The 25,344-nt window shown below is 47.2% G+C and overlaps 1 protein-coding gene and 1 long non-coding RNA gene across 3 annotated transcripts in view; one reads left to right on the top strand and one right to left on the bottom strand.

Annotated features, from left to right (window-relative positions):
- LOC306663292 overlaps positions 1 to 25,344 on the top strand; it is a 726,016-nt gene that overhangs the window by 45,290 nt on the left and 655,382 nt on the right. The window lies entirely within an intron of this gene.
- LOC306663322 (olfactory receptor 14C36-like) lies at positions 19,934 to 21,311 on the bottom strand (the record flags this gene model as incomplete). Its single annotated transcript, XM_079143733.1, has 2 exons — positions 21,293 to 21,311; positions 19,934 to 20,866 (listed from the first exon to the last, which is right to left on the bottom strand). Exon 2 carries the CDS (start codon positions 20,864 to 20,866, stop codon positions 19,934 to 19,936), a length of 933 nt encoding a protein of 310 aa, XP_078999859.1. The 5' UTR covers positions 21,293 to 21,311.

The raw sequence follows: 25,344 nt of genomic DNA, 5'->3' as shown, positions 1-25,344 counted from the left end.
TTGTCTTTCTGTGTCTGGCTTATTTCACTTAACCTAGTATCCTCAAGTTCCATTCTTTTTGCTACAAATGACAGGAATAGTAATCTTATGGCTGGATAACATTCTATTGTGTACTTACACCATGTTTTCCCTTTTTCCATTCATGGCCTGGGCTGCCCTGGTGGCTGAGCTAGCGTGGAAGCCGTTGCAGATGAAGCTGGGTATGCAGGAATCCACGAGTGGACACAGACCTGGACCCCTCTCTTCCCTTTCTTTTCTTTTTTTTTTTTTTTTTCTTTTTCTTTTTCTTTCTGTCTGTAATTCTGGACAGACACATTAAATACACAGATGTTCGCAAGCGCAATCCAGACAACAGGGCTCATTCCTGTGCTGTCTGTTTTCTTGGAACTGTTTTCCACTACAGTGAGAGACCAGACCTAATCATCTACGATCTATTTACCAACATATAGGAGAGTTTCAGAATTGCTAGAATGTTCCCTTGTAAGAAATCCTTACAACGAGCTGCAGTGTTCCCAGGTAGCTCTTCAGCCTGAGAACTCGAGGTGCGGTGTCCAAAGTGACAGCTAAGTGTGTCCCTCCCCCACCACCACGGGGCTGTCCCCTTCATTATTCAGTGTTTGCATTCTGTCTGAATCCCAACGTATGTGTTGAATTTTTAAGTTCAGGTTTTCTCTTTTACGTTAACTGAGGAAAACACCTCAGGCCGACAAGACATACACAGGTGTACAAGTTCTGTACGTCACACGTGCACGTTTTGTGGGTTGCGGTACCCCCTTCGTGGTTCATGGACCCTCTGTTTGGTAGTGTGCACACTGCTCACCTGAGGGTTCGGTGCTGCCTGCACGCGCACCCAGCTCACGCTCACCCACACGCCCTGCTCTGCCCGCCGCTCCCAGAGCCTCCGCGTGCCACCTCCCACCTTCCAGCCGACCTGTGTACTTCCCACCGCGGCAGAGAGCTGCGAGACCTGTTTCTGTGCATCCTTCCTCTGCTCCTTGGCAAACACCGGAGAACGGAGAACGGCTCTGCAGAGCTTTTGCCATCCGCGTTTCATTCCCAGCTCTATGTGCTCCGAATGGCCACTTCCCATTTAGTACTTGGAACTCCGTCTTCATCTACACCATTCCCATTGGTAACTGACATCTCATTGTGAATTTTGGATTTCTACTTAAAAGTTTCCTGCTATTGGCATTAGCTTTCTCTCTGCCCCCTGAAGGGTGTAACCACATTTTGAATTGTGCGCATAGTTTTAATATATATATGTATGTACTTTGGTACTAGGGGTCAAACTCAGGGGCACTTGACACTGAGCCACGTCCCCGGCCCATTTTTGTATTTTATTAGAGACAGCGGTCTCACCGAGCTGCTTAGAGCCTCACTAAGTGGCTGAGGCTGGCACGATCCTCCGGCCTTCAGCCTCCTGAGCTGCTGGATCAGGGGCATGCACCACCACACACCCGGCTGTGGGCCGTTTTGATGACACCCCCATTCTGTTATTTTTCCCTTAGTGCAACTCCTACACCCCCCGCTGGGCTTGGCAGGTGACAGACATGCCTGGGTCTCTCTTTGCCCCCCCCCCCCCCCCCCCGTGGGCGCTGATGGGTGCAGACCCTGCGTCTCTTCTCTTCTCCCCGTTCCCTCCCCGCTCCTGGGACTCCATCAGCCCACAGGCCCCTAAGGTGTTCTCTTCGCTCTTCACCCTTTTTCTTCCTGTTGGAGAATCTCTGTGACTAGGTCAGGGTTTGCCTTCTAATTCTCTGATGAGCTCAAACTCAGACTTCCTCCTTTTATTACCTGGTCATCCTTTCACACTCCTCACTTCTCTGGGGACGGCCCACATCTGTCGACCCATCGTGGGACTCTTTCCCTTTGCACCCACGGGCATGTCTGAGCAGCTCCTTTCCCTTCTCCCCCAGGCGGAAGCATGCCGGACACCTCGGAGGAAGCTTCCACTTCCTGCTTCTGTCTTCCGTGTTCTTATTCCTCCTGGGGTCCTGGAAAACCTTCCAAGACGGGGTGAATCACCACCCACAAAGGCTAAGTTCTGAAGTTCTAGACACCAGGAAGTCAAAGGTCAAGAGGCCAGTAGGCTGCTGGTGACTCTTCTGCTCCAAGGTCGAGAGGCCAGTAGGCTGCTGGTGACTCCTCTGCTCTGAGGTCAAGAGGCCAGTAGGCTGCTGGTGACTCCTCTGCTCCAAGGTCGAGAGGCCAGTAGGCTGCTGGTGACTCCTCTGCTCCAAGGTCGAGAGGCCAGTAGGCTGCTGGTGACTCCTCTGCTCTGAGGTCAAGGGGCCAGTAGGCTGCTGGTGACTCCTCTGCTCCAAGGTCAAGGGGCCAGTAGGCTGCTGGTGACTCCTCTGCTCCAAGGTCGAGAGGCCAGTAGGCTGCTGGTGACTCCTCTGCTCTGAGGTCAAGGGGCCAGTAGGCTGCTGGTGACTCCTCTGCTCCAAGGTCAAGGGGCCAGTAGGCTGCTGGTGACTCCTCTGCTCCAAGGTCGAGAGGCCAGTAGGCTGCTGGTGACTCTTCTGCTCCAAGGTCGAGAGGCAGTAGGCTGCTGGTGACTCTTCTGCTCCAAGGTCGAGAGGCCAGTAGGCTGCTGGTGACTCCTCTGCTGAGGTCAAGGGGCCAGTAGGCTGCTGGTGACTCCTCTGCTCTAAGATTAAGAGGCCAGTAGGCTGCTGGTGACTCCTCTGCTCTGAGGTCAAGAGGCCAGTAGGCTGCTGGTGACTCCTCTGCTGTAAAGGCCTGCTGGGTGTGTCTTCCTTCAACAGAGGGAGGAGGCAGCACGTCCTTGGTGACCACCCTTCATCAGGGCCCCGTCCCAGCCAGTGCTGAGCGTGTGCGCAGCCCTCTCACCCTAATGCCCCAGCGCTCCACACTGTAGCCCCGGGGCCTGTGTCTCCAGACACTTCAGGGGGGACAGGGACTCAACCGCAGCCTGTGTGGGTGTCTTCGAGCTCCCCAACGTTTCTGCAGAATCTGGAGGCTGCATGGATACACTAGAGCCCTGCATCCGACTCCTGGGCACAAGAGCAACAGCCCTCAACAGACAGCACCACACCCTCCCAGCAGCCAGCATCATGGGGCTGACTGTGCCCCAGGGTCTCTGGGGTCACCAAAGCTGAAGAGTGACAGACATCTTCTAAAGGTTTCATGTCTGGAAGAAATCCAAACCAACACTTGCTGTGAAGCTGCACAGCTGAATCCTAGAAACCGGCGAGGGTTAATGGGGGATTAAGAGAGGCACACAAACATTTATAGAGAGAAACTGGGGTCAGGTGGGACACTGACCTCTGATGGAGGAACAGTGACCCAGCACCTTATTATATAGGGTCTCATAATCAGGAAGTTAAAACTATAGGGACATTGTAAATTGTTCAAGGCTTGTGAGTTATCAAGAGGCTTCCTTGTGCACTAAAAAGTTCTAGAGCTAGAAAGCATTTTTGCAGCTATCCTACTGTTGCAGTGCCAGGAACAGCCTGCTATTTTCCTGCTGCACCCAGGAAACCCATTGTCCAGAGTCTGCGAAGCAATCAGGCTTGACGTTGGCAGTGCTTGCAAAATACTGTGGTTGTTTTGTTATGCTCAGAATCCTTTATCCCCCACAGCTGGTGACTTGGGTGCCCAGTTGAGACTGATAGTTCTGTACCTTGGCACATGACTTCCTCATGTAGGGCATTACCATAACTCCTGGGAAATCTTGTCCTGAACTTTGCAAAGAAAGTTCCCAGGGCAAAGTGCAGTCACAGCCCTGAGGCAGTCAAAGACCATGGTCAAGTCTCTGCTCTCCACAGAGACTTAAAGAGAATTCTCTTCACTATCAGTAGCTTCAGTATTGATGGCTCTAATGTCAACCTTGATCATATAAATATCACTCTTCGGTTTGATTTGATAATTGTGACCCTAGTATTTGATTTGATTGTGTTTCTTTTAATTTTTAAGACCATTATTTGGAATCATTCTATCTTTTTCTTTTCCTGGCTCAGGTTTATATTTGTTCCTCTTACCCTCTTTACCTTCTTACATTACCTGCTATTGCCTCAAATGTTCACATCCATTCTTTTCTTCTTTTTACCTTAACATGAATTATTTTTCTGTATTATCTTTTCTTTCTTTTTCCTTTTTCCAAATTTTTTTCTCTTTCCCTTTCAGCCCTTGTATGTTAGAGCACTTTTACTATACCTCATGACTTCTTTTTCAACCTATTCCAGAACATTAGAACAAGTTTATATCTGAATTAGAGGAACTCTGGAGAATACTATCAACAAGTTTTTGTTTACCAAAAGTTGACTAGTATGTGGTTTGCTCTAAAATGTTTGTAGTAAATAGTGTTCAATGTCTTCTCTCACTTGGTGTTGACACTGGAAACAGCAAAGGACACACACTGAATGAAAGTATCAATACCGGATATTTGCACTTAAGAGAAAGAAGTTCACTAGTCCCTGCATGAAAGAGGAAGTATCTAGGCACCATGGCACATGCCTGTGATCCCAGCAGCTGGGGAGTCTGGCACAGAAAGGTCACAAGTTCAAAGGCCAGCCTCAGCAACTTAGGCCCAAGCAACTTAGCGAGACACTGTCTCAAAATAAAAAATAAAAAAGTGGGTTTAAGTGCCCCAACATTCAATCCCTGGTACCAAAACCAAACCAAAACAAATTTTAAAAAAGGTGGATTTGCAAGCAGTATGACAAACAGAGAACATATCACCCCATACAGCCTACATGTCAATAACGGTCTCCATTGACACCACAGTGGAAAATGTTAGAGAAAAAAATTATAAAGTTCATAGTTAAATGTTCAACTACCTAAAAGAGGATGTGAGGAATGAACTTAGAGAGAAAGCATAGGAAGTGAAATATCATTTCAATAAAGAGACATTCTGAAAGAGAACCAAATGGAAATTTTGGAAATAACTCAATAAATCAAAAGAAGAATTCAATGAAAGCATCACCAGTAGATTAAAGCATTTTGAATATAAATTCTCAGGTCCTGATGACCAACCATATAATCTTAAAAATGAAATGACAATGAAGATATTAACAGACCATGACCAGAATATTCCAGAAATCTGGGATAACATCAAGAGACCAAATATAAGAACTGTTGTATAGATGAAGGCTTTGAAATACTAACTGATGGAATGCGTAACCTTCACAGAGAAATAATACTAGAAAATTTTCCAAATCTTAGGAACGAGATGGAAATTTCAAATACAAGAGGCATATAGAATTCCAAATGGGCAATATCGACAAAGATCCTCTCCAAGATGCTAATGCCTAATATATAGAATAAGAATAAAAATTTCAAAGCTGCAAGAGCCATGTACAGAATTCCAGCAGCTTGGGAGGCTGATGGAGGAGGATCATGAGTTCAAAGCCAGCCTTAGCAACAGTGAGGTGCTAAGCAACTCAGTGAGACCCTGTCTCTAACGAACAAACACACAAACAAAAATACTGCAAGAGAAAAATGACTGGTCACATTTAGAGGTAAACCAATTCAGATTTCAACTGATTTCTGAACCCAGACCTTAAAAGTCAGGAGGGTTTGAAATAATATATACGAAGTCCTGGAAGAAAACCAGTGCCAACTAAGATTACTATGCCAGCAAAATTTGTCCTTGAGAACTGAAGATGCAATAAAACTTTCCATGCCAAGCAGAGACTAAAAAAACCTCATAACTACTAAGCCTATACTGTAAAAATATACTCAGTGAAATATTTCATGCAGAAGAAATGAAAAATAAAATGAAGCCAGCATACATATGCATTACACTGGAAGAATAGTTAATCAAAGGAGAATCGAGTCTGAATTAAGCATTAAAAATAAGTCAAATTATAAGGAAATAAAATCATCTCTCTATAATAATATTGAATGTAAAACGGTCTAAAGCTCATCAATCAAAAAACAGAGATTAGAAGATTGGATTAAAAAACAAGACCCAACAGTATATATTTACAAGAAACTTGCCTTACAGACAAAGACATTCACAGAGTGAAGGTGAAAGAACGGGGAAAGATATACATGCAAATGAAAATTGAAAGCAAGCAGGAGTAGCTACCCTCGTATCAGACAAAGTAGACTTCAAGCCAAAATTAAGCAGAAGAGACAAAGAGATATATTGGTTAGGAAATCGTCCAACAATAAGATGTAATGATTGTAAATATTTATGTCCCAAACAATGGTGCATCTACGTACATGAAACCAACCCTTCTCTCTACAAAAGAATCAAATAGACCACAATACAACAATACTGGGTGATTTCAACTCACCTCTCTTATCATTAGATAGGTCATCCAGACATGAACTAAATAAGACAAAACAAAAAAATGCTATTAATCAAATGATTCTAACAGACATCTGTAGAATATTTCATCCATTGACAATGGAATTCACTTTGTTCTCTGCAGTACATGGAACTTTCTCTAAAATAGATAATATTTTAGGGCACAAAGCAAGTCTTAGCAAATACAAAAAATAGAGACAATTTCCTGCATTCCATCAGATCATAATGGAATGAAATTTAAAAATCAATAAGATAAAAATACAAACCATTCTAATACCTGGAGATTAAATAATGCATTTTTGAATGAGGAAATGATTTCAGAAGAAATCAGGGAGAAATTTTTTTAAAATTCTAGAAACAAATGAAAACAGGGATACTACATTTGAAAATCTCCGGGACAGTATGAAGGCAGTTCTAAGAGCAAAGTTCATAACACTGAGTTTCTCATAAAAAAATTAGAAAGACTCTCCCAAATAAATAATCTATTTTATACCTCAAGGCCCCAGAAAAAGAAGACAAAACTTATGCCTAAATCAGTAGAAAACATGAAATAATTAAAATTAAAGGTGAAATTAAATTGAGAATAAAAAATAATACAAAGGATTAAAGAAACAGTTGGTTCTTTTAAAGAATAGAAGTATTGATACGAATTTAGCCAAATTGACCAAAAGAGAGAGAAGATATAAATATCAATAAATTCACATTCATTTATCCATTTCTTCACTCCATTTTTCCATCTGAAAATGTATTTTCTCCAAATTTCCCTATTCTCTGCCTCTCATCTCTTGGGTGCTTTCTCCCAATTAGCTCCTCTTCATGTCTTTGTTTTCAGGGAAAATAAAAAAGGATTAATTGTTGGAATGCGAATTCCATTAACAAGGAGAGGAATTTCCAAGGATGTTGAAAATAATTCTCTGGAGACTTTAGGTGCATGAAATTCTCTGGTCCAAAGACATCAAAAAAAGAAACAGCCAACCTGTGAAAAAATCAGATCCCAGAGGGGACAGGAAGACATGGGGCACAGACAGCCAAGGATCGCTGACAATCATCATCGTGGAGATTGAAGCCCGTGCTGGGGACCCTGGGGCAGGGCCGGCGGCCATCCTCCTCCCTCTCTCTCTCTCTCTGTATCTCCGTATCTGTCACGTCTTCTGTATCTGTCATTCATCTACCACCTCTCATCTCTCTGCACCTGTCTGTATCTGTCCCGTCATTTCTATGTACCATCTACCTACATCTACCCCACATACATACCCGTATCTGTCACCTGTCTTCTGTTCTTTATCTGCCCCTCTGTATCTACCTATCATCTGTCTGTCTGTCACTCACACGTTTTTACTGTGTGTTGATGGCCCCAGGCTGATCACCGTTCTTGGCTGTGAGCAGTGCTGTGACAGCTGAGGCACAGTGGATGTCTTCGCCTTCTCCTTCTCCCCCATCTGGCCTCACTGGCACCCCACAGGAGCACGTAACTGACCACAGCATGCCACAGAGGACCTGGCCTCGGTCTGGTGTCCATCGTCCTCCAGTCTCTCACATCAGGCCTCCCTGACTCCCCACACTGCACATACCTTCATTGTACACCTGATAATCAGGCTTTTAGGTTCACGTATTCGGATTTCTCCTTGAATCTAACACCAGGAAAACCTATGATGAGGTTTGCAGTAAAACCATTACAAAGGTTGAATGAGGAAACCAAAAGGAAGGAAATTTTATTCTGTAGACCCAGGCACGAAGAATCCGCTGACCACGTTAGCCTCTGACCCCACAAGGCCTCAACTGCAGTCCAGGGATGGTGGTTAGCAGTGTTTCTCCACGCATGCCCTAGACCACTGGCACCCCCGGAGCCGTCTGTCCTGCCCCTCAATTACCTTGAGGTCTTTGTCACCATGCCTGTGGACAACTGCATGTCCTAATGGGCTGAAAGCAAGGGGCCAGTGGGAATTGTGGTCTGAGCATCATGTGGTCACTGCACATCCAACCCAAGCTGAATCTGGTCTACGCTCTTAATTCACTCTGCGGTCCAAAGAGGAAATCGCCAGTGGGTCTAAGTCCTTCTGATTGGGCATCTTTTGGAACAGTATTCCAGCCTGGGTGTGGTGTGGCTTAACTGAGGTTCCGCTTGGCTGTCGTCTCCAGCTGAGTATGCTGCAGAGGCCAAGCGGTCAGGTGTAAATACTGTATACACGCTCACCTGTCTGCCTGTGGCGCAGTGGCTACCCAGAATAGGGAAGTAAGCAACTATTTTTCGAGTTCATTAGATGCCTGGATTCCTATTTTATCCAGGGGTGTTCTTAGAAATAGGAAATGTAAGTGATGTCGATGTTTTCTTTTACTGCTGACTTCTCTCACTCTCTTAATTAAAACCTGCATCTCTCATGCCTCACAGCTTCCCAGGGGGCATGAACTCCACCCCCACACAGGCCGTTTCCTGGTTGCTGTTTTAGGGGGCAGGCTGCCCCAAACCCTGGAGGAGTCTGCAGCCTCTAAGAGTGAGGCTGCCCCTCCCTGGAAGCCCTGCAGACTCCAAGCCTGGCCTCCCTGGGGACTGGCGGAGAGCATCTCCTGGGTCTGTCACTGCCGGCAGGTTTTCTCCAGCGCACGCTCACACTCCAGGGCCGTTTCCTCCGGTGGAGAGCAGGGAGGCATGAGAATCGTCCCCTCTCGTCATTACACATGGAGGCACAGCGCCTTTCAGCAGGGTGTCACCTGTCTCTGATTTCCCTGTAGTAAGGAAACTGAACTCGCCTGCACAAGGTTCACGCAAGCAATCACTTCAAACTCAGAGAAACATCCAGACAGACGTTCCTTTAAAGCGACTGGGGTATTCTTGGTAATCATGTCTCACACTTCTCCAGTGAAGCCAGCACACAGGAGACCTCAGCGCGTAGCTGTTTGGGATTCTTAGTTTGGCGGTTTTGGAGGACGTGCTGCCTTGCCCTGCGGTGACTCGGCAGTGCAGCCTTGGCTCTGGTGGGACAGCAGAGGATGCACTCCCCGGGCAGGACGCCTTTGCTTGGCCCCCACCTGACCTCCCGGAGATGAGTGGAGGGACAGCGAGTTTTAAGGGGTCAGTCCTCCCCGACGGGGCCGCCGATGTCCTGCAAGCTGGCAGGCGGCACAGGCCAGCTTCTGGAGTGCCATCGTGGCTGCAGCAGTTGAAACTGGGATTTGTTTGTAGCTGCCCCAGTGTAGGGCAGCTCCGTATCATCAGCGGTGACTGGACCACAGGCCTCCCCTGCCCCGTGCGCGAGGTCGCAGAGGGAGGCTTGACCTTCCGCCCTTCTCTGTGAGTGTCCAGGCACCGCAGGAGGAGGACTTCAGCGGTCAAGTTGTAGACAGCGCAGCCAGAAGGTGGTGAGTGAGGCCCGGTCGGCCCGCGCCCCAGGCAAGCTGCCACCTTTAGGACCCCACTGTTGTCCTGACTGAATGAGGGGTTTTGACGTCCTGCAGGACAGAGTTCCTCCACAGAGTCATGGTACCTCCTTGCTGGGACTGTGGACGGTCCTGGAAAGACGGCATGGCCTGTGGGGCTGAGCTGCAAGTCCCTTCTGCGCCACTTCCTCTGACCCAGGCAGCAGTCCTTCTGGCTCACGCAGAAGATGTTCCTGTTATTCAACATGCTTTGTGGCTAAAAATGACAGACCGAACGCTTGCAAGTCATGCCTGCCAGTAGTGTATGCATGCGTGTGGGAGTGTTGTGTGCCTTTGTAATGGTTTTGTTAAATACCAAATTTTTCTTTTCCTTTCTTCTTTTTTGGGGGGTGCCCAGTATTGAACTAAGGGGCTCTTGACCACTGAACATCCCCCAGCCCTATTTTGCATTCCATTTAGAGACGGGCTTTCACTGAGTGGCTTAGTGCCTTGCTTTTGCTGAGGCTGGATTTGAACTCACCATCTTCCTGCCTCAGCCTCCTGAGTCACTGGGATCACAGGCATGTGCCACCAAGCCTGGCCCAGCATTTCTTAATGAATGTGTCAACAAATATGCCTGGCATTTTGAACAGTTATTTTATATTCATGTGTTATGTATTATAATGATACTACACTTGTGTTTGTATCTCTACAAAGTTGCTTGGTTGTTCTCAATATTGAATTTTCTTTAATTCAAAGAAATTGGTCACTTAACTGTGACTTTTCAGTTACAGTAATAACCATATGAAAACTACATATAAATCATTTTGTCCTCTTAGCAGCATGAAAATGTGACTATTTCAAATGTTTTACTCATATGATTAGAAATACATTTTAAGTTTTAGATCATATTTTGTTTGTTTTTGTCAAAATACAATGTAAGTTTTCCTATTGACGTGGGGTTTTCCTATTGACATGTGGGGTTTTCATATTCAGTTTACCTGCTGTGGAGTGTTCTGATCTGGGATAAAACAGGCACACCATTCCTTCGCCCAGTGATGGAAGTTAGAGATTTAAACATGTTGGAACAAACATCTTCAAATACACCATAAAACAAAACCCCCTTGAGTCCAGGCAGGTGGTGCCCACCTAAGATCCCAGCCAAGAGAGAGGCTAAGGCAGGAAGGAGGACTGCAAGTTCAAAGCCAAACTGGGCCACTTAGCCAGGCCCTAAGCAATTTAGTGAGACCCTGTCTCAAAGATAAAACGGGTTGGGATGTGCCTCAGTGGTCCAGCGACCCTGGTCAATCTGCCACCCAAAACAACCACCACCCAAAGTGCCGGCTCACGTTGGCCAGAAGGGGTGCCTCCTGCCTGGTGGGGCTGCAGTTGCTGGCGGGTACACGCCAGTCAGATTTGCACGTTACACTTCACAGTGTAGAGCAACACCATCAAGTCTTCCAACTCCTTTTCCCCGAGCAGTTAGGTTGGACACAGTTTTAATTGATCAGTGAGCATAGTTTTCAGCGTTGTGAACTGCTTGTGCAAGATTTTTCTCGTGTTTTTCTTTTACAATAATTTGTTTTAGAGTTTGCTCTTTGTCAAGACTAGTACTTACATTGCAAGCGTGCTTGCTCCTCAGTGGAGGGTGAGGGTGATTCTTTTCAGTCATTTAATGATAGACTAAAATGTCTCAAGCTGGCTGTTACTTATTGCCATGGAGAGATGATTATCCCATCATCTTTCATGAATCATAGTTCTGGTTTTCTCAAGTGACATTCTATGTAGTTGGAAAGGACACACCTTTTCTCAAAGGGAGCATTTGTGTGTTTTACAGAGTCTATTACTCGTCAAGCAAGGTAATCCAGCAATGCTGATTTAAGAGGGTTAATCAGTAACTTGGTTTTCAAATGACTTGGTTAAGCTTATTTGGAACAGCTTAAATTGCTTTGAATGGCAACATTCTGAAGTCCGGAGATGAAATCCGGGGATGTTTTTGGTGCAGATGGGCTGATGTTTTAAACATGTATAAAATACCACTAAGAATAGGCAAATGTAGCTATCAATTCACATGTAGAAAAAGGTTCGTTTTCAGGAAGCCAAGTTTTTTGAAGCTATGCTTCCTTAAAGACAGCTGGTAGGATGCAGAGGTTTGCAACCCATGCTGGACACGAATTGAGTGACCTGACAGGAGGCTGGCTCCACCTCTGGCTCTTCAAGTGACATTGGGCAAGTCAGCTGGTCCTGCCAGGCCGGTTTCTTCTGCGGAATGACAAGGCTGACCAATTCACTTCATTGTGCCCTTGTAAGTCATGACTGAGCTGTGCATGTGCAGTACAGGTGCCAGTGGCTGGCACAGAGAGCCTGCCACCCAGGAGCCTCATTGTCACCACCACTGTGCAGCTGGTGCCCTGAAACAACACGCCCTGTCCTCTCTCAGATCGGAACTGCCAGGGGGTGCAGTTCCTCTTCCCTCCTTGCCTTCAGTGGCAGATCCTCAGGCTGGGTCACGCACCTCTGAACAAGGAGCTGGACAGGCCGATTCCACCCAGAGGCAGAGCTACACCACAAACACGTGTTCCCAGAAAACAAACAAACAAAAACCGAAAACCCATCCAGACACTTTTAAGTAAGCCAAATTATTGGTCTTATCCCACAAATTCTTATGTAGTTATTTGCCTTGGAACTTGAAATCTGAGAATTTTTAACATGTAGTTTTAGTTGATGGAAACATTCTTGATCTCATGTTCGAGGAATAAACATCATTAATAAAAACTTGGGAATCAGTCACTAATTCTCACTCCTAGCGTCTCTGTCTGTCCGTGTAAAAGTGAAGTCCTCTCCGCAACCCGGGTGCTCAGGCGGTGCGGAGGAAACCCCACAGGCTCCTTATTAATGCCGCTCTTCCTTCACACGCTCCTGTTCACTTTTAAAGTCTTGTTTTTAATCTGTTGCATACTTCCCCCTCAAGGAGCAGAACTCGGGTTTCCCTGCCAGGTGCACAGAAGTGGCGGACTCTCCGCTCCGGATTCTTGGAGCTGGAGGAGCCGGGCTGTTCCCGCGGCTCCCTGCGGCGCCTGGCGGGATGGCGGGAGCGCCGCTGTCGCAGTCCTCCCTCTCCATCGAGGACTGCACATGCCCATGTACTTCTTCCTGAGGAGCCTGTCCGTTCTGGCCTGTGCTGCTTCTGGTCACTGTGCCCGGGTCTGCCCCCAGCTCCCTGACTCCGCCTCCATCTCTTTTGCATCTGCCGAGCTGGCCTTTCTGTCGTGTCCTGTGACCGCTATCTCTCCATTTGCACCCGCTCCGATGCGGCGCCTTGGCGACACCAGGATCGCGCCCCGCATGGCAGCTGCCGCCTGGCTAAGCCGCTTTTCCTAGGCCGTCCACACCGGCAGCACGTTTCGGGAGGCATTTCAGGATGCAGTGGGATCCCTCAGTTCTGCAACATCCCTGTGTGCGGGCCCTGGTGTCCTGCAGGGTTTTCTTTGTGGAATTCGTGATCCTGGCTCTGAGCTCAGGCTTGGTGCTGGATGCTTGGTTCTTGAGATGTCTCTTCTTTCCAGATCTCAAGGGTGCTTCGCATCCCTTCTGTGGGGAGCCCAGGAAGGACTCCTCCACCTGCTCCTGCAGCTCCTGTTGCTCGGGCTCTTCCTGTCACCCGGCTCTGTGCCCATTGGCGCCAGGCGAGGCTTCCTCCGCAGGATCCGCGATGGCTGTGGCCCACGCAGCTCTGCCTCCCCCGAATCCCATCACTCTCTTGAAAGGGGATCAAAGCAGCCCCGAGGAGGCTGTGTGGGGAGGTCCATCCTCCGCACAAGTAGAGCTTCTCGGCAGTCGCTGTGGGTCAGTGAAGGAACCAGGCGACGAAATCATGCTGGCAGACAGTTCAGGAAGTGCCCAAAACAGCGAAAGCTGCTGGACAGGAGAAAGAGAAAATCTGCCATACTCTAGTTTGATAGGACTTTAAATGCTTCCTCAGAATACCAAAGAAGTGTCACATAAAATATTTAAAAGTCCAGTGAAGGCAACCTCTTGAGGACACCTCTTCTCACTCTGCGTCTCTAACTCATGGACGTGCTTTATTTTGAGCCTGTGTTCTTGGCTGGTGTTACCCTGCCCACGTCTGTCCACAGCTCCCTGACCCAAGAGTTGGTTGGAGGAGGACACACTTCTATCCTGGTACCAGATTTACCTGGTCATTGAAAGAGCCCAAACGAAGCAGGGAACAGGCCGGCATGTCGTAGATTAGGGCCAGATATTTCAAGAATATTTTTCTTTCATTAGTCAATTTCTATAAATTTATCAGGAAATTAAACCTGATTTCATATGTGTATCCGTTGCAATGGTCACTTTTTCTCCCTTGAGCTGTTGAATAGTAAAATCCACCGAGTTTTCTGCACTGGCTTTCCATAAGACACTGCTTAGATATGTTATGCTATATCCATATCTGTAAGGACTCACAATAACATGGCAGTACTGCTGCTCTTTATTCCATCCACACCCCACTGATGTAAGGCCCAGTGGGAAGTCAGGAAGTCAGGAACATGCCCACGTTCCCACAACTGAGATCGAGATCGGCACAAACGAGAATTGGCCCCAGGCAGCTTGGTAAGAGAATCCATATCATTTTCCTCAAATCTATCCTGTCCCTATATGTGGAATAAATGAAAATTTCTGCTCTGTTAAATTATAAAAATAATTTTCACTTTCATTTTCCTGTGCTATGCTTAACTTTTGAGGAACTTGTATATTTTCCATAAGGATTATTAATTACATTTCCCCCAGCGCTAGATGGGTCTCTCTTTTCTCCACACCTTTGCCACATTGGTTACCCTTGGCCTTTTTGATAAGGAGGTGTGAGGTATGAGGTGTGAGGTGGCACTTCGCTGTGGTTTAATTTGCATTCCACTGACAAGTACTAATGTTGAACCTTTTCTCTCTTATAGCAGTGGATTGTTTGTATGGCTTCCTTTGAAAAGCATTCATTTAGGTCATTTGCCTCGGTTGCTTTTGTTTTGTTGCTTTTGTTTTTTCTTTCTTTTTCTCTTTTCTGCAATGCTGGAGATGGAATCTAGGCCCTGGGCATGCTAGGCAACTGCTCTACCACTGAGCTCCCAACCCAGCCCTGCTTTCAGTTTTTAAAATGGTCAGTCTTTGCTTTTGTTGCTTGTGTTTTGGGGTCCCATTAAAAACTCTCTAAGCCCCATGTCAAGACTGCTTTTCTTCCTTATTTCTCTGGTATTTTTACCATTTCAGCTCTAACATTTAACTCTTCATACACTTTGAATTTTATACATGCTGTAAAATAGGGGTCTGATTCCATCCCCATCAGTGGACACACAGTTTTTCTGACACCAGTTTTTCAAGACACTCTCACTTCCCCACTGTCTGTCCTTGGCAACTTCACAGAATCAGTTTTATGGAAAACGTGAGAGGGCCTACTTCTGAGATCTCTGTTTGGCTGCATTTGTCTGCGTGTGTGTTGTTAGGTCAGTACTACACTGTTGGGATCTCTGTAGCTCTGTCGTATATTTTGACATCAAAGAATACGAGGTTTGAGGCTTCATTAATATGCTCAAGATCAATGTAGTTATTTGGGGTCTTTTGTGGTTCCATATACACTTTTGCATTTTTTTCTGTTTTGATGAATCATTGGTATTTTCATGGTGGTTGCACTGTATGCGTAGATGGCTGTGAGTCTTACGGAAATTTAAGTATTCATTCTTCCAACCCACCTGTATGGAGTATCTTTCTATTTATTAGTTATCTTCTTCAATTGCTTGCATCAATATTTTATAGATTTAAAGGTACACATTTTTGCCTCCTTGGTTAAATTTATTCTTGAGTGTTTTAATTTTTGTCTTATTTTATTGCAATGTTATCCATTTCTTTTTCAGAGAGCAAATTCTTAGTAGACAGAAATGCCACTTGTATGTTGATTTTGTATCTGGCACATGTTACTGAATTCATTTATTAAATGTAACATAAAGGGTGAGGGGCAGGGTCTGGGGTCAGATACCCCTTCCCGGGCGTGCCCTCAGGGACTAGCTCCTTCCACAAGGCCCACAGTCTAAAGCCTCCAGGGCCTTCCTGAAGCACCGGAGCCTGCTGCCAAGACTTGCGCTGGCCTGTGGGCCTCTAGGACCTGGGCCACAGCATCCCATCCCTGGCCCAGTGGTCCACGTCCACCTTACAAGGAAAAGCACCGTGAATGTGTCTAGGAATTCGTCCACACATTCAGGGCTGTTGGATCCATCGTCACATCATCGTGAGCATCATCATCATTGTGTCTGTCGTGACCCTTTGCATTTCTGCAGTATTAGTTGGAATGTTGCCTCATTCATTTCTGACCTTACTGATTTGAGTCGTCTCTCTTTTTCATATTACAGCTAAAGTTTGGTTACTGTTGCTTATTTTATCAACGACAACAAAAAAAAGCACTGCTGTTTTTGTTAATCTGTTTTATTGTTTTTCTGGTCTCTATTTCATTTATCTTCCCTCCAATCTTTGTTGTCTCACTAACTTGCTTAGGGCCTTACTGAGTTGCTGAGGCTGGTTTTGAACTTGTGGTCCTCCTGCCTCAGCCTCCCAACTTGTGATCCTCCTGAGACCACAGGCACAGGCCCCCACACCCAGCTCTGGTTAAAGTAGATGTTTATTCACTGTAAGCTTCCTTCTCAGAACCACTTTGGTTTACCCTAAATGTTTTGGTAGGCTGTGTCTCCATTTTGTTGTTTCGAGATCTCCAATTCTTTGGGGTCAGCTACTGGACACTTACTGTGCGCTCCTTGTGTGGCATCAGGATTCTCTGGTTCTTCATGACTCTTGTAGCTTAAAAAGGTGTCTGCATTTGAAGGAACCGTCCCTTCTTCCGACTTTATGGGCTCACTTCATTGTGGGAAGACTTTTGCCTGCAGGGCAGTAGAGGGAGGGCAGTAGGGCACTATAGTGGCATGGGACACCAACTACGGGGTCTGGGGTCCAAGAGAGCACTGCCTCTCATGTGGCTGACACGTTGGTGTCTGTGACTGAGAGCATTCATGTGGCACCAAAGCTGTACTACTGGACACTGATATGACTGTATTTTGGCAGAAGATTAGTGTCTTTGTCCATTTTCTGCTGTTATAACCCAGTTCTCAAAGCTGGGCACTGATGGAGGAAGGGACGTATCTCATCTGCAGCTTGGAGACCCGAGGTCCAGGATCAGTTCTGCCCTCCTGAGTTCTTTTTTTTATTTTTAAATTTTTATTTATCTTTCAGTTTTTTACAGACTGCATTTTGATTCATTGTACACAAACGGGGTGCATCATTTCGTTTCTATGGTTGTGCATGATGTAGATGCATGCCATTCCTGTAATCATGCATGTACATAGGGTAATGATGTCTGCCTCATTCCACCTTTTTCCTCCCTGAGATCTCGAGAGGGGGTGTCACGGCGCTGGGGAGCCAGAGCCCCGGCAGGGCCAGTCTTGCCTTCCAGGTAACGCGCTCTCCCAAGGCCCCACTCACCGTGAGATCAGCATCAGCCCCTTCCAGGAAGTGCACCCTGGCCCAGTCGCTTCATCCTGGACCCCAGCTCACCTGCACTGCCACCCTGAGGACCAAGCTGCAGGGCACAATCTCTGGGGAACATGCCCGATTCAAACCGCAGCCCTTGTTGCTGGACTTCCCCAGGGGCTGGTGCTGCTTTGGCAGCAGTGCAGACTGGACAGGAGGCCTCTTAGGGAAACTCGGGCTGCCTTCAGGACTCTCTAGGAGAACCTACGGGTCGCTGGGCTCTTCAGGGTTTCCCTCTCATTAAAGGAGATCTCTGGGGATCTTACTCCAGAAAGGAGAGAAAACAGGTTTCCACATAAGAAGCTACACTTCAGCCACTGAAATGGAATTCTGGGCCATGATGTTCTGGCCTAAATCCTGACGCTTGTCGAAGATGGAGTGACAGGAAGGGACACCGGGTGGCAGCAGGGCTGCAGCAGCCTTGGTGCAGGTCTGAACTGCTCTTCGCTGACAGGAATCATCTGTCTTTCAACTGAGGCAGGACCGTACCCGCAGGGGGTCCAGGGAGCTGAGAACAGTGGGCTCTGCACAGCCAAGGGGGTGTTCCACCAAGTTCGAGCTCAGGAAGTTGATCCTGCGGAACAGTAACTGAATTCAGCACTTGATGCAGGAAAGCCCATGAGCCGAGGTATCTGGGAATGCGTTTTCGGAGGGAGTCCTCAGACTTCCCTTGAAAACAAGAGCTGGCTGGTGAAAACCTGCGGTGACACCTCGGATCTCACCTCCATAGCTTTGCCCTAGAAACCCCCCAGTTGGAAGCTTCTTGCTGTGAACCTTGTCCAGTCCCGAACCATTCACTGCCCTGGAAATCCTGCCTCCGACCCTCGTGTAGCTGCCTGCGATTCCTCCTTCCAAGTCCGCGGAAGCAGGGTCCCCTGCCCCCTGTTTTAGGACCAAGACAGGTGGGTGTGTGCTGGCGAGGCGCGGCTGCCCACAGCCTGGGGTGAGAATGCGAAGGAACGCATGGTGGCCTGCCGGCGTCAAACCAGCCCACGCGGGGCGTCTCCGCACGGCTGGGCCTGCGGAAGGGGCCCGGGGCTGGGCCTGGCGCCCGATCGCAGCGCCACTCTTCCCCAGGAAGGCTGGGCAGCCCCCGAGAGCCTCCTGAAGGCAAGAGGGAGGTGCTCCTGCACCCCGGCCCCCAGGCATGGAGACGCAGAGGGCTGGGAAGAAAAATGGCCAGTCCAACGCGGCTGTGCCTGGGAGACGCCGAAACTGACCTCTGCGTTCCATGACACGTTCTCATCAGTCGAAGTGAGCGAGGGTCCTCGAGATTTCAGTGGCCCCAGGTCCCAGACCGTTCTTTCCATGACCTCCTTGGGGGCTGGTTCATGACCAGACACTCAGATCTGGCTTAGCCAACTGCGAATAAACCTGTAGATTCAATTAATTTTATCCAGAATGGTCGTTAATCAGCATGATTCACCAGGAACTGCTCATTTAGATACCAAAAAAATCCCTGAATTTCCCCTACAGGATACTTCGTACTACATTTCTCAACATGCAAATTATCTTGCCCTGACACAGCTTAGAAATAAATATTTATCAATATTCTTATCTGCCTATATATATGGACTATTTTGCATTTGTATGAGCTATTAAATTCACCTATTTTTTCATTTTAAAAAACTTTAATGCATCATAGAACAAAATTTATTTCCTGAACTTGTCTTTAGTTGTATCCATTTAGATTTTATATGAACCATGTCTTTTTCTAATATTGTTATGTCAAAATTTATTCAATAACCATTATTTTGAGCATATGTTAAAATTGTTGTGAGACAACAGTTTAGGCCACTTTACGAAAAAACCATGGTAAGGAAAACTTACTTCTCTCCACCCATGGTGAGGGAAAAAAATCACACAAATGTGAACTTAAATGTTCAGAGAAAGTTTACGGTATGGATCCAAATAAACTGAAATCATCTTAAGAGTCCACACGGCTTCACGGTTGAAAATGAGCGTGCTCTTTTTATTCAGATAGACGTGAAACACATACAGGCGAGGGAAAATAAGGAACCCGAGCGCGGCCACGCGCAGTCCATCCAGGAGAGGGCGCTCTGCAGCTCGGCTCTGTCGCTCCGTGGGGCTGAAGCCACGTGCTTAGTGCTTCATTTTTCACCTTCCAATCGAATTGCCAAATTGGTTGTAATGCAAAAATACTGTATGCTATAAGTTCATTTGGAGTTTTAAATTTTCAAGTATTTGAATCGCCTTGAGTATTATATAATTTGTAGTTATTTTATATTTCATTGAATAAATCAGATGATGTGGCCTTTGAGTCCCTAAATTTGGTGTTTGGAGGTTTCATTTGAGTTATTATCAACATTGCTTAAATATTTGATCAGTCATAACATACTTATTCTGAAATGATTTGCAAAAAAGTTATTTAGTCATAATAATTCATTAAACTACATAAATGCTGCAGAACTTTTCAAAAATTAAAACAGATGAGAGGTGGAAATGTTAACTCCCCAAATGTGATCATTATAGTTCATATACATGTATTGAAAATTCACACTGTACCCTGTAAATACGTACAGTAAAAATAGTACTTAATTTTTACTCAGTCCTTGGATGACAAATGGAAAGTAATTATATAAGATCGATTACTGAGGTCTCAGTAGAGTGTTTTGGGAGTGGGCAGGGTAACACACAGAACCCAGAAAGCAAGGTACTTTTATTTAAAGTTTGGGTCTCAGTGACATCTCAGAATAAATTCAAAGTTGATATTTTTTATACTTTTCCAGAATGAAAACTTGTTATGACTTTCCCCAGAGCTTCCTTTATCTGTTTGTTCCTAAGACTGTAGATGATGGGGTTCAAGAAGGGAGGAACTACAGCATAAAATACAGAGAAGATCACGTCCTGAAGCGCTCCGGAGGTCTGCAGAGGCCGCAGGTACACACAGGCAGAGGAGCTGAGAAACAGGGACACCACCAGCATGTGAGGCACGCAGGTGGAGAAGGCCTTCCCTTGCTCTCTGGCCGGAAACCTGAGCACCGCAGAAAATATGCGCACGTATGACATGATGATAGAAACGAAGCCGCCACCACTGACCACCACGGCAGAGGCGAGAATGGAGAGCTGGTTGCTGGACGTGTCGGAGCAGGAGAGCCTCAGCAGGGAGGGGATGTCACAGAAGAACTGGGGGACCACGTTGGAGCCGCAGAAGTTCAGCTGCAGTGTGTTCCCAGTGTGCACACCCGCATAGACCAGGCCGCTGAGCAGAGACGCCACCGTCATGCGGACACAGAGTTGGACATTGATGATAGTCGAATAACGGAGGGGCTGGCAGATGGCCACATAGCGGTCCCAGGCCATGACCGTGAGAAACAGGACCTCCACAAAGGCACAGTAAATGACCAAGAAGATCTGGGCTGCACAGCCAGCCACTGAAATGGCCCTGTTGCCGGTGAGGGAGTTGACACAGGCATTGGGGACAGTGACAGAAATGTAGCACATGTCCAAGATGGACAGGTTCCTGAGGAAGAAGTACATGGGTGTGTGCAGGTTCTGGTCAGCCGTGGTGACAGTGACGATGAGCAGGTTCCCTAAGAGGGTGGCCAGGAACATCAGCAGGAGCAACATGGTGAACAGGACCCTCAGCTCCTGGTCCTCAGCAAAGCCCTCCAGGAGAAACACAGTCACCACGGTGGAGTTGGCCATCTGGAAAACGAAATCAGTAAGAGAACAGCCGTAAGCTAATTCCTGCATGGCCCTTATGCTTTCCTTGATGGCGTTCCCTTCTATTTCATGGGCCTTGCCTCTTGTTCCCCGATCTGCTGCCACGTCCACAACCCCTGGCTGTTCACATGTAAAGGTGCCCAGGAAACTGAGCAGGTGGCTTAGTGTCACAGCAGTGTCTCACTCAGGGCCTTCATTGTCTCCATGAGATCACCCTGACCCGTGCTGGGAAAGTTCCTTTACAAAGCAGATTACCTGGAGCAGTCAGGGGTCTCCCAGGAATGTTAACTGATAGGAAAATCGGTAAATATATGCATTGACTGTGTGCCTATTCATCATCGCCTACATGGGGACAGACAGAGACAGATGCAGGGGAAGAAGGAAACAGGGAAGTTTTAAGAAATTTACCCTTGCAGTGACCGGCAAATTGGAGACCTGCATCTTGACTGGATGCAGCTAATGGAAACTCAGCTAATGTTGCAGCCTGAGGTAGAACTTCTCAGTTTTTGCTCTTCAAACACAACATGTTAGATGAAGCCCCCTCACAGGGTGGAGGGCAGTGTCCACCACTTGAGGCCAACTGTTTGGATATCCAGACTACTCCAAACACCTAAGCAGCAGCTCCTGGCTAGTCTCTGGTTAGTAGCTGGGTGTCAGAGCCAGTCCAGTCAGGCTGACACCTGGCCACCTCACTGTGCGTAGAGGTTCTGAGCTTCGCTGGGGCTGCTCACCAGTTCCGGCTGGCGGTGTGCACAGGGCGGTGCTCCTCGACCTCCAGCTGTGGTCCGTATCAGCCACGCCTCCTTCCCTTCCCAGGGAAAACACAGAAACCGAGTCTCCTCATGTATCCAGAGTGGCAAAAGCAGACTGCGCGCTGTGTCCTTCAGACTGTGTTCTCACCGCGACATGCTCAGCAGTAGTGCGCATGAAGAGCGAGACTCGTCTTCCCCGCAGCTGGCATGAGACCCACTGGTCCAGGCGGAGTGGACACCGGAAGAGAAGATTCTATGTGAACACACTCGAAATTTCACTGATTCGTTTTATATATGCTTCTCCACACTCCTGTATAATCTAGAGTTGATATTTTATCTAGCATATAGTTGTAATTAAATAATTAGACTATTATCTTTTGAACGTTTCCTTTAATTTCATGAATTCAGTTTTTCATATAAACTGTTTGCTTTTTAAAAATGAGAACTTTTAGGGTCTTTAGATGCATGCCAATGACAGTGTTTGTTCTGGAAACTTCCTTGGTAGCTGAAGCTTTAGTCCACTATTTTCATATCCCCTGGTGAGCCTCACTGGCCTGAATCACAGACCCCGTGTGCTGGTGGCCTGGACCCCTCTCCCTGAATTGCTAGAAGGATGAGCCCAGCGTCACTCACATCTCTGTGTGTTGAGTACCAAGCAGAATTCCACGTGCACGGCGGCTAATAGGTTCACGCTCACATCCCAGCCATCCTTGGGTCTTTCTCTATGCTGAGTTAGGGTCAGGCAAGACCAGCTCCAGAAAGGGTCAAGCTCCTCTCCACCCCTAAGCCAGTGAATGGCATCTGGGACTTCAATGACAGATTGCTGCCACTAATCTTCCAGAGTCGGCTGAGTCTTGCTCAGATTGCCCGGAGCAGGCGAAGCTGTGTGAGGTACCGGAGGGCCAGAGGGAAGACATAAGATGTAAACAAGCAGCTGACTGCGCAAAAACAAATAACGCGTAGGAAGGCGAGCCAGTGTGACAAACGGGCAGACCCGCCCTGCCGCGCACCCCCCAGTCTTTCCCCAGTGGTGGCGGCAGCTGGCCTGCCGGAGCGGGTCACAGGGAGCCCTGTTCAAGTTGGAAGGAGAGCCCCCAGACAGCCGAGGACAACACCCGGACGACGGAGCCTGCGGGAGGGCGGAGACGCAGACCGCAGGACAGAGGGAGGCTGCCACTGTTACGCCCGGCTCACCGTGAGGCAGCGCCAGACGGTTCAGGGGTGAAGCGGTCAGGTCAGCGCCGTGCCCTAACTGGTGCTGAGCCACTGATGGGCTCACGGTGGTGACCGTGGTCTGAGGAGGGGCCCTGGGGCAGGCCCTGGGTGCCTGCCTCCTCCCTGGTCAGCAGAGCTCTCCCTGCCTCTGTGCTGAGTGGCTGTCCTCCGCCACCCGTCCACGGCGAGGTGCTGCCTCACCTGGGGCCCAGAGCCGTGAGCCAGCCTCCTATGGACCGAGACCTCTGAAACCACGCGCCAAATAGGTTCCCTCCTCCACACTGTTCTTGCCAGGCCTTTGGTCACAGCTGGAGAAGCTGGCCAACACAGAAAGGGTAGCATGGGTTACCTACCTACCCAGAAAGGGTTAAAAGACACTTTTAACCCCAGCATAAAAGTTGAAAGGCAGAAGTACTAAGATTACCCATAGCCACAAAAATGTGCTAGCGGATACCCAGCAAAAGGAGAAGCAAGACTGGAAATACGTAAAGATAAGGCGCTCTCTTCATCAAAGGCCACTATGAGACTACTACTGTAGGTCTCCTCACCACAAAGAAAGTACTTTATGCCAAGAGGGATGAAGGGGAGCGACTCAAAGCACATCACCCCAGGTTGCAGTCAGCTTTTCCACTGCTGTGACCAAAGCACCTGACAAGAACAGCGGAGGAAAAGCCTGTTTGAGAGTCTCAGAGGTCTCAGTCCACAGACGGCCAGCTCCGTAGGTAGCTCCGGGCGCCAGGTGAGCAGGACATGGTGGCAGAAGAGTGCGGCAGAGGAATGCAGCTTTGGACGCGGCACCACCCAGCAGAGGCAGATTCCCCTCACCACGCAAAATACACACCCAAAGGCACACCCCAGGACCGCCTGCTCCAGCCACAGCTCCCTGTCCCAAGGTGGCTCAGCAGGTCTCACAAGCCAGACCGCACAGGCTGGGGCTGTAGCCCTAGTGAGCACTAGCCCGGCAGGGCAGGACCTGGGCTGCACACGCAGATCCAGCACCACACACACACACACGGGTGGAAACTAGAATCTAGCCCAGGTTTCTTTCCCAACCACAATAAGAAGTTAGAGACCAACAACAGCAAGGAAACAGGGAGAGCTGTGAATACACTGAAATCAACTAAAATGTATCTTGAAGCAGAACCAAAAACGTCACATTTCAGAACATCTGGGAGGCAGCAAACGCAGTACTAAAAGGGAATTTATAACAATAAATACCATTAAGAGAAGAAAGATCTCATTCACATAAACAGCCTGACTTCACACCTCAGGCACTGGAAAGCAAGAAGCAAGCAGACCCCAGGTCAGCAGAAAGAAGGCAATAATGAAGACTAGAGCAGAAGAAACCGAGAACAGAACACAGAGGAGTAAAGTCGAAAAGTCACCCCGATTGACAAACTCCACGTAGAATGACTTAAAAAAGAGAAAAGCCACATAAATGTTTAGCAAAGAAGACTTTACAACAGATCCTGCAGGGAAAAAAAAAAAAAAAGAATCATAAATGTCTGGGATTAACAATTGTTTGCCAATAAATTGGGTAAATGGAAGAAATTGATAAATTTCTAGAAATCTATAACTTATCTAGACTGAATCAACAAAAATATGAAATAAGAATAGACCAATAACTAAGAAGAGATTGATAGTTAAAAACGTCCCACTAAAGGAAATTCCAGGATCATATGGTTTCATGGGTAAACTCCCAAAACATTTAAGAATTAATATCAACTTTTAAAATATCTTCCAAAAGGCAGAGTAGGGAAAACTTACGAACTGATTTTGATGAGACCAGAGTAACCTACACTTAAAGCCAGACAGACACACCCTAGCAAAATAAAACACAGGACCCTATCGGAGAAACTGGATATCAAAAATCCTAAATCAAATATGAGGAAAACAATGTGTCCATACTTTAAAAACATCGAGCACCTCCATGAAGCAGGATCTATCTCTGGCTTGGAGGACAATTCCTGTAGGCACATCAGAGTGATTCATTATATGAAGACAGAGATTTAAAAGTCCCACAGCAAGTCCCACAGTGGGGCGGGGAGATAGCTCAGTTGGTAGATTGCCTGCCTCGCATGCACAAGGCCCTGGGTTCAATCCCCAGCACCTCAAAAAAAAAAAAAAAATTCATGAATATCAATATCCTCTCAAAACAATAATCTTCAGTAAATGAGACTAGGAGGAACTTACAGAAACCCAAGAGAGGCATTTATAAAGGCCCCCCAGCTAGTGGACTTATTGGTGAAAAGTGACCACCTTTCCCTAAGGGGTAGGGGAGGCCAGGACATACCCTCCCTACGCAGTCCTAGCCAGAGCGACCAGGAGAGCAAAAATAAGTTACAGTGTCAGAAATGGAAAAAGGAATGTTATTCTTATTTGCAGAAGAGGTGGCTTTACACATAGAAAGCTGTGAAGACTACACACACACATATAAACTGTTTAGAAATAAATTATTTCAGAAGAGCTACAGGATATAAAAATTAATGTATG

Source organism: Sciurus vulgaris (genome assembly GCF_902686455.1).
Source record: "Sciurus vulgaris genome assembly, chromosome: 6".
Lineage (NCBI taxonomy): Eukaryota > Metazoa > Chordata > Mammalia > Rodentia > Sciuridae > Sciurus > Sciurus vulgaris.
The sequence above is the reverse complement of the archived record's forward strand: the minus strand, read 5'-3'. Positions and strand labels throughout refer to the sequence as shown.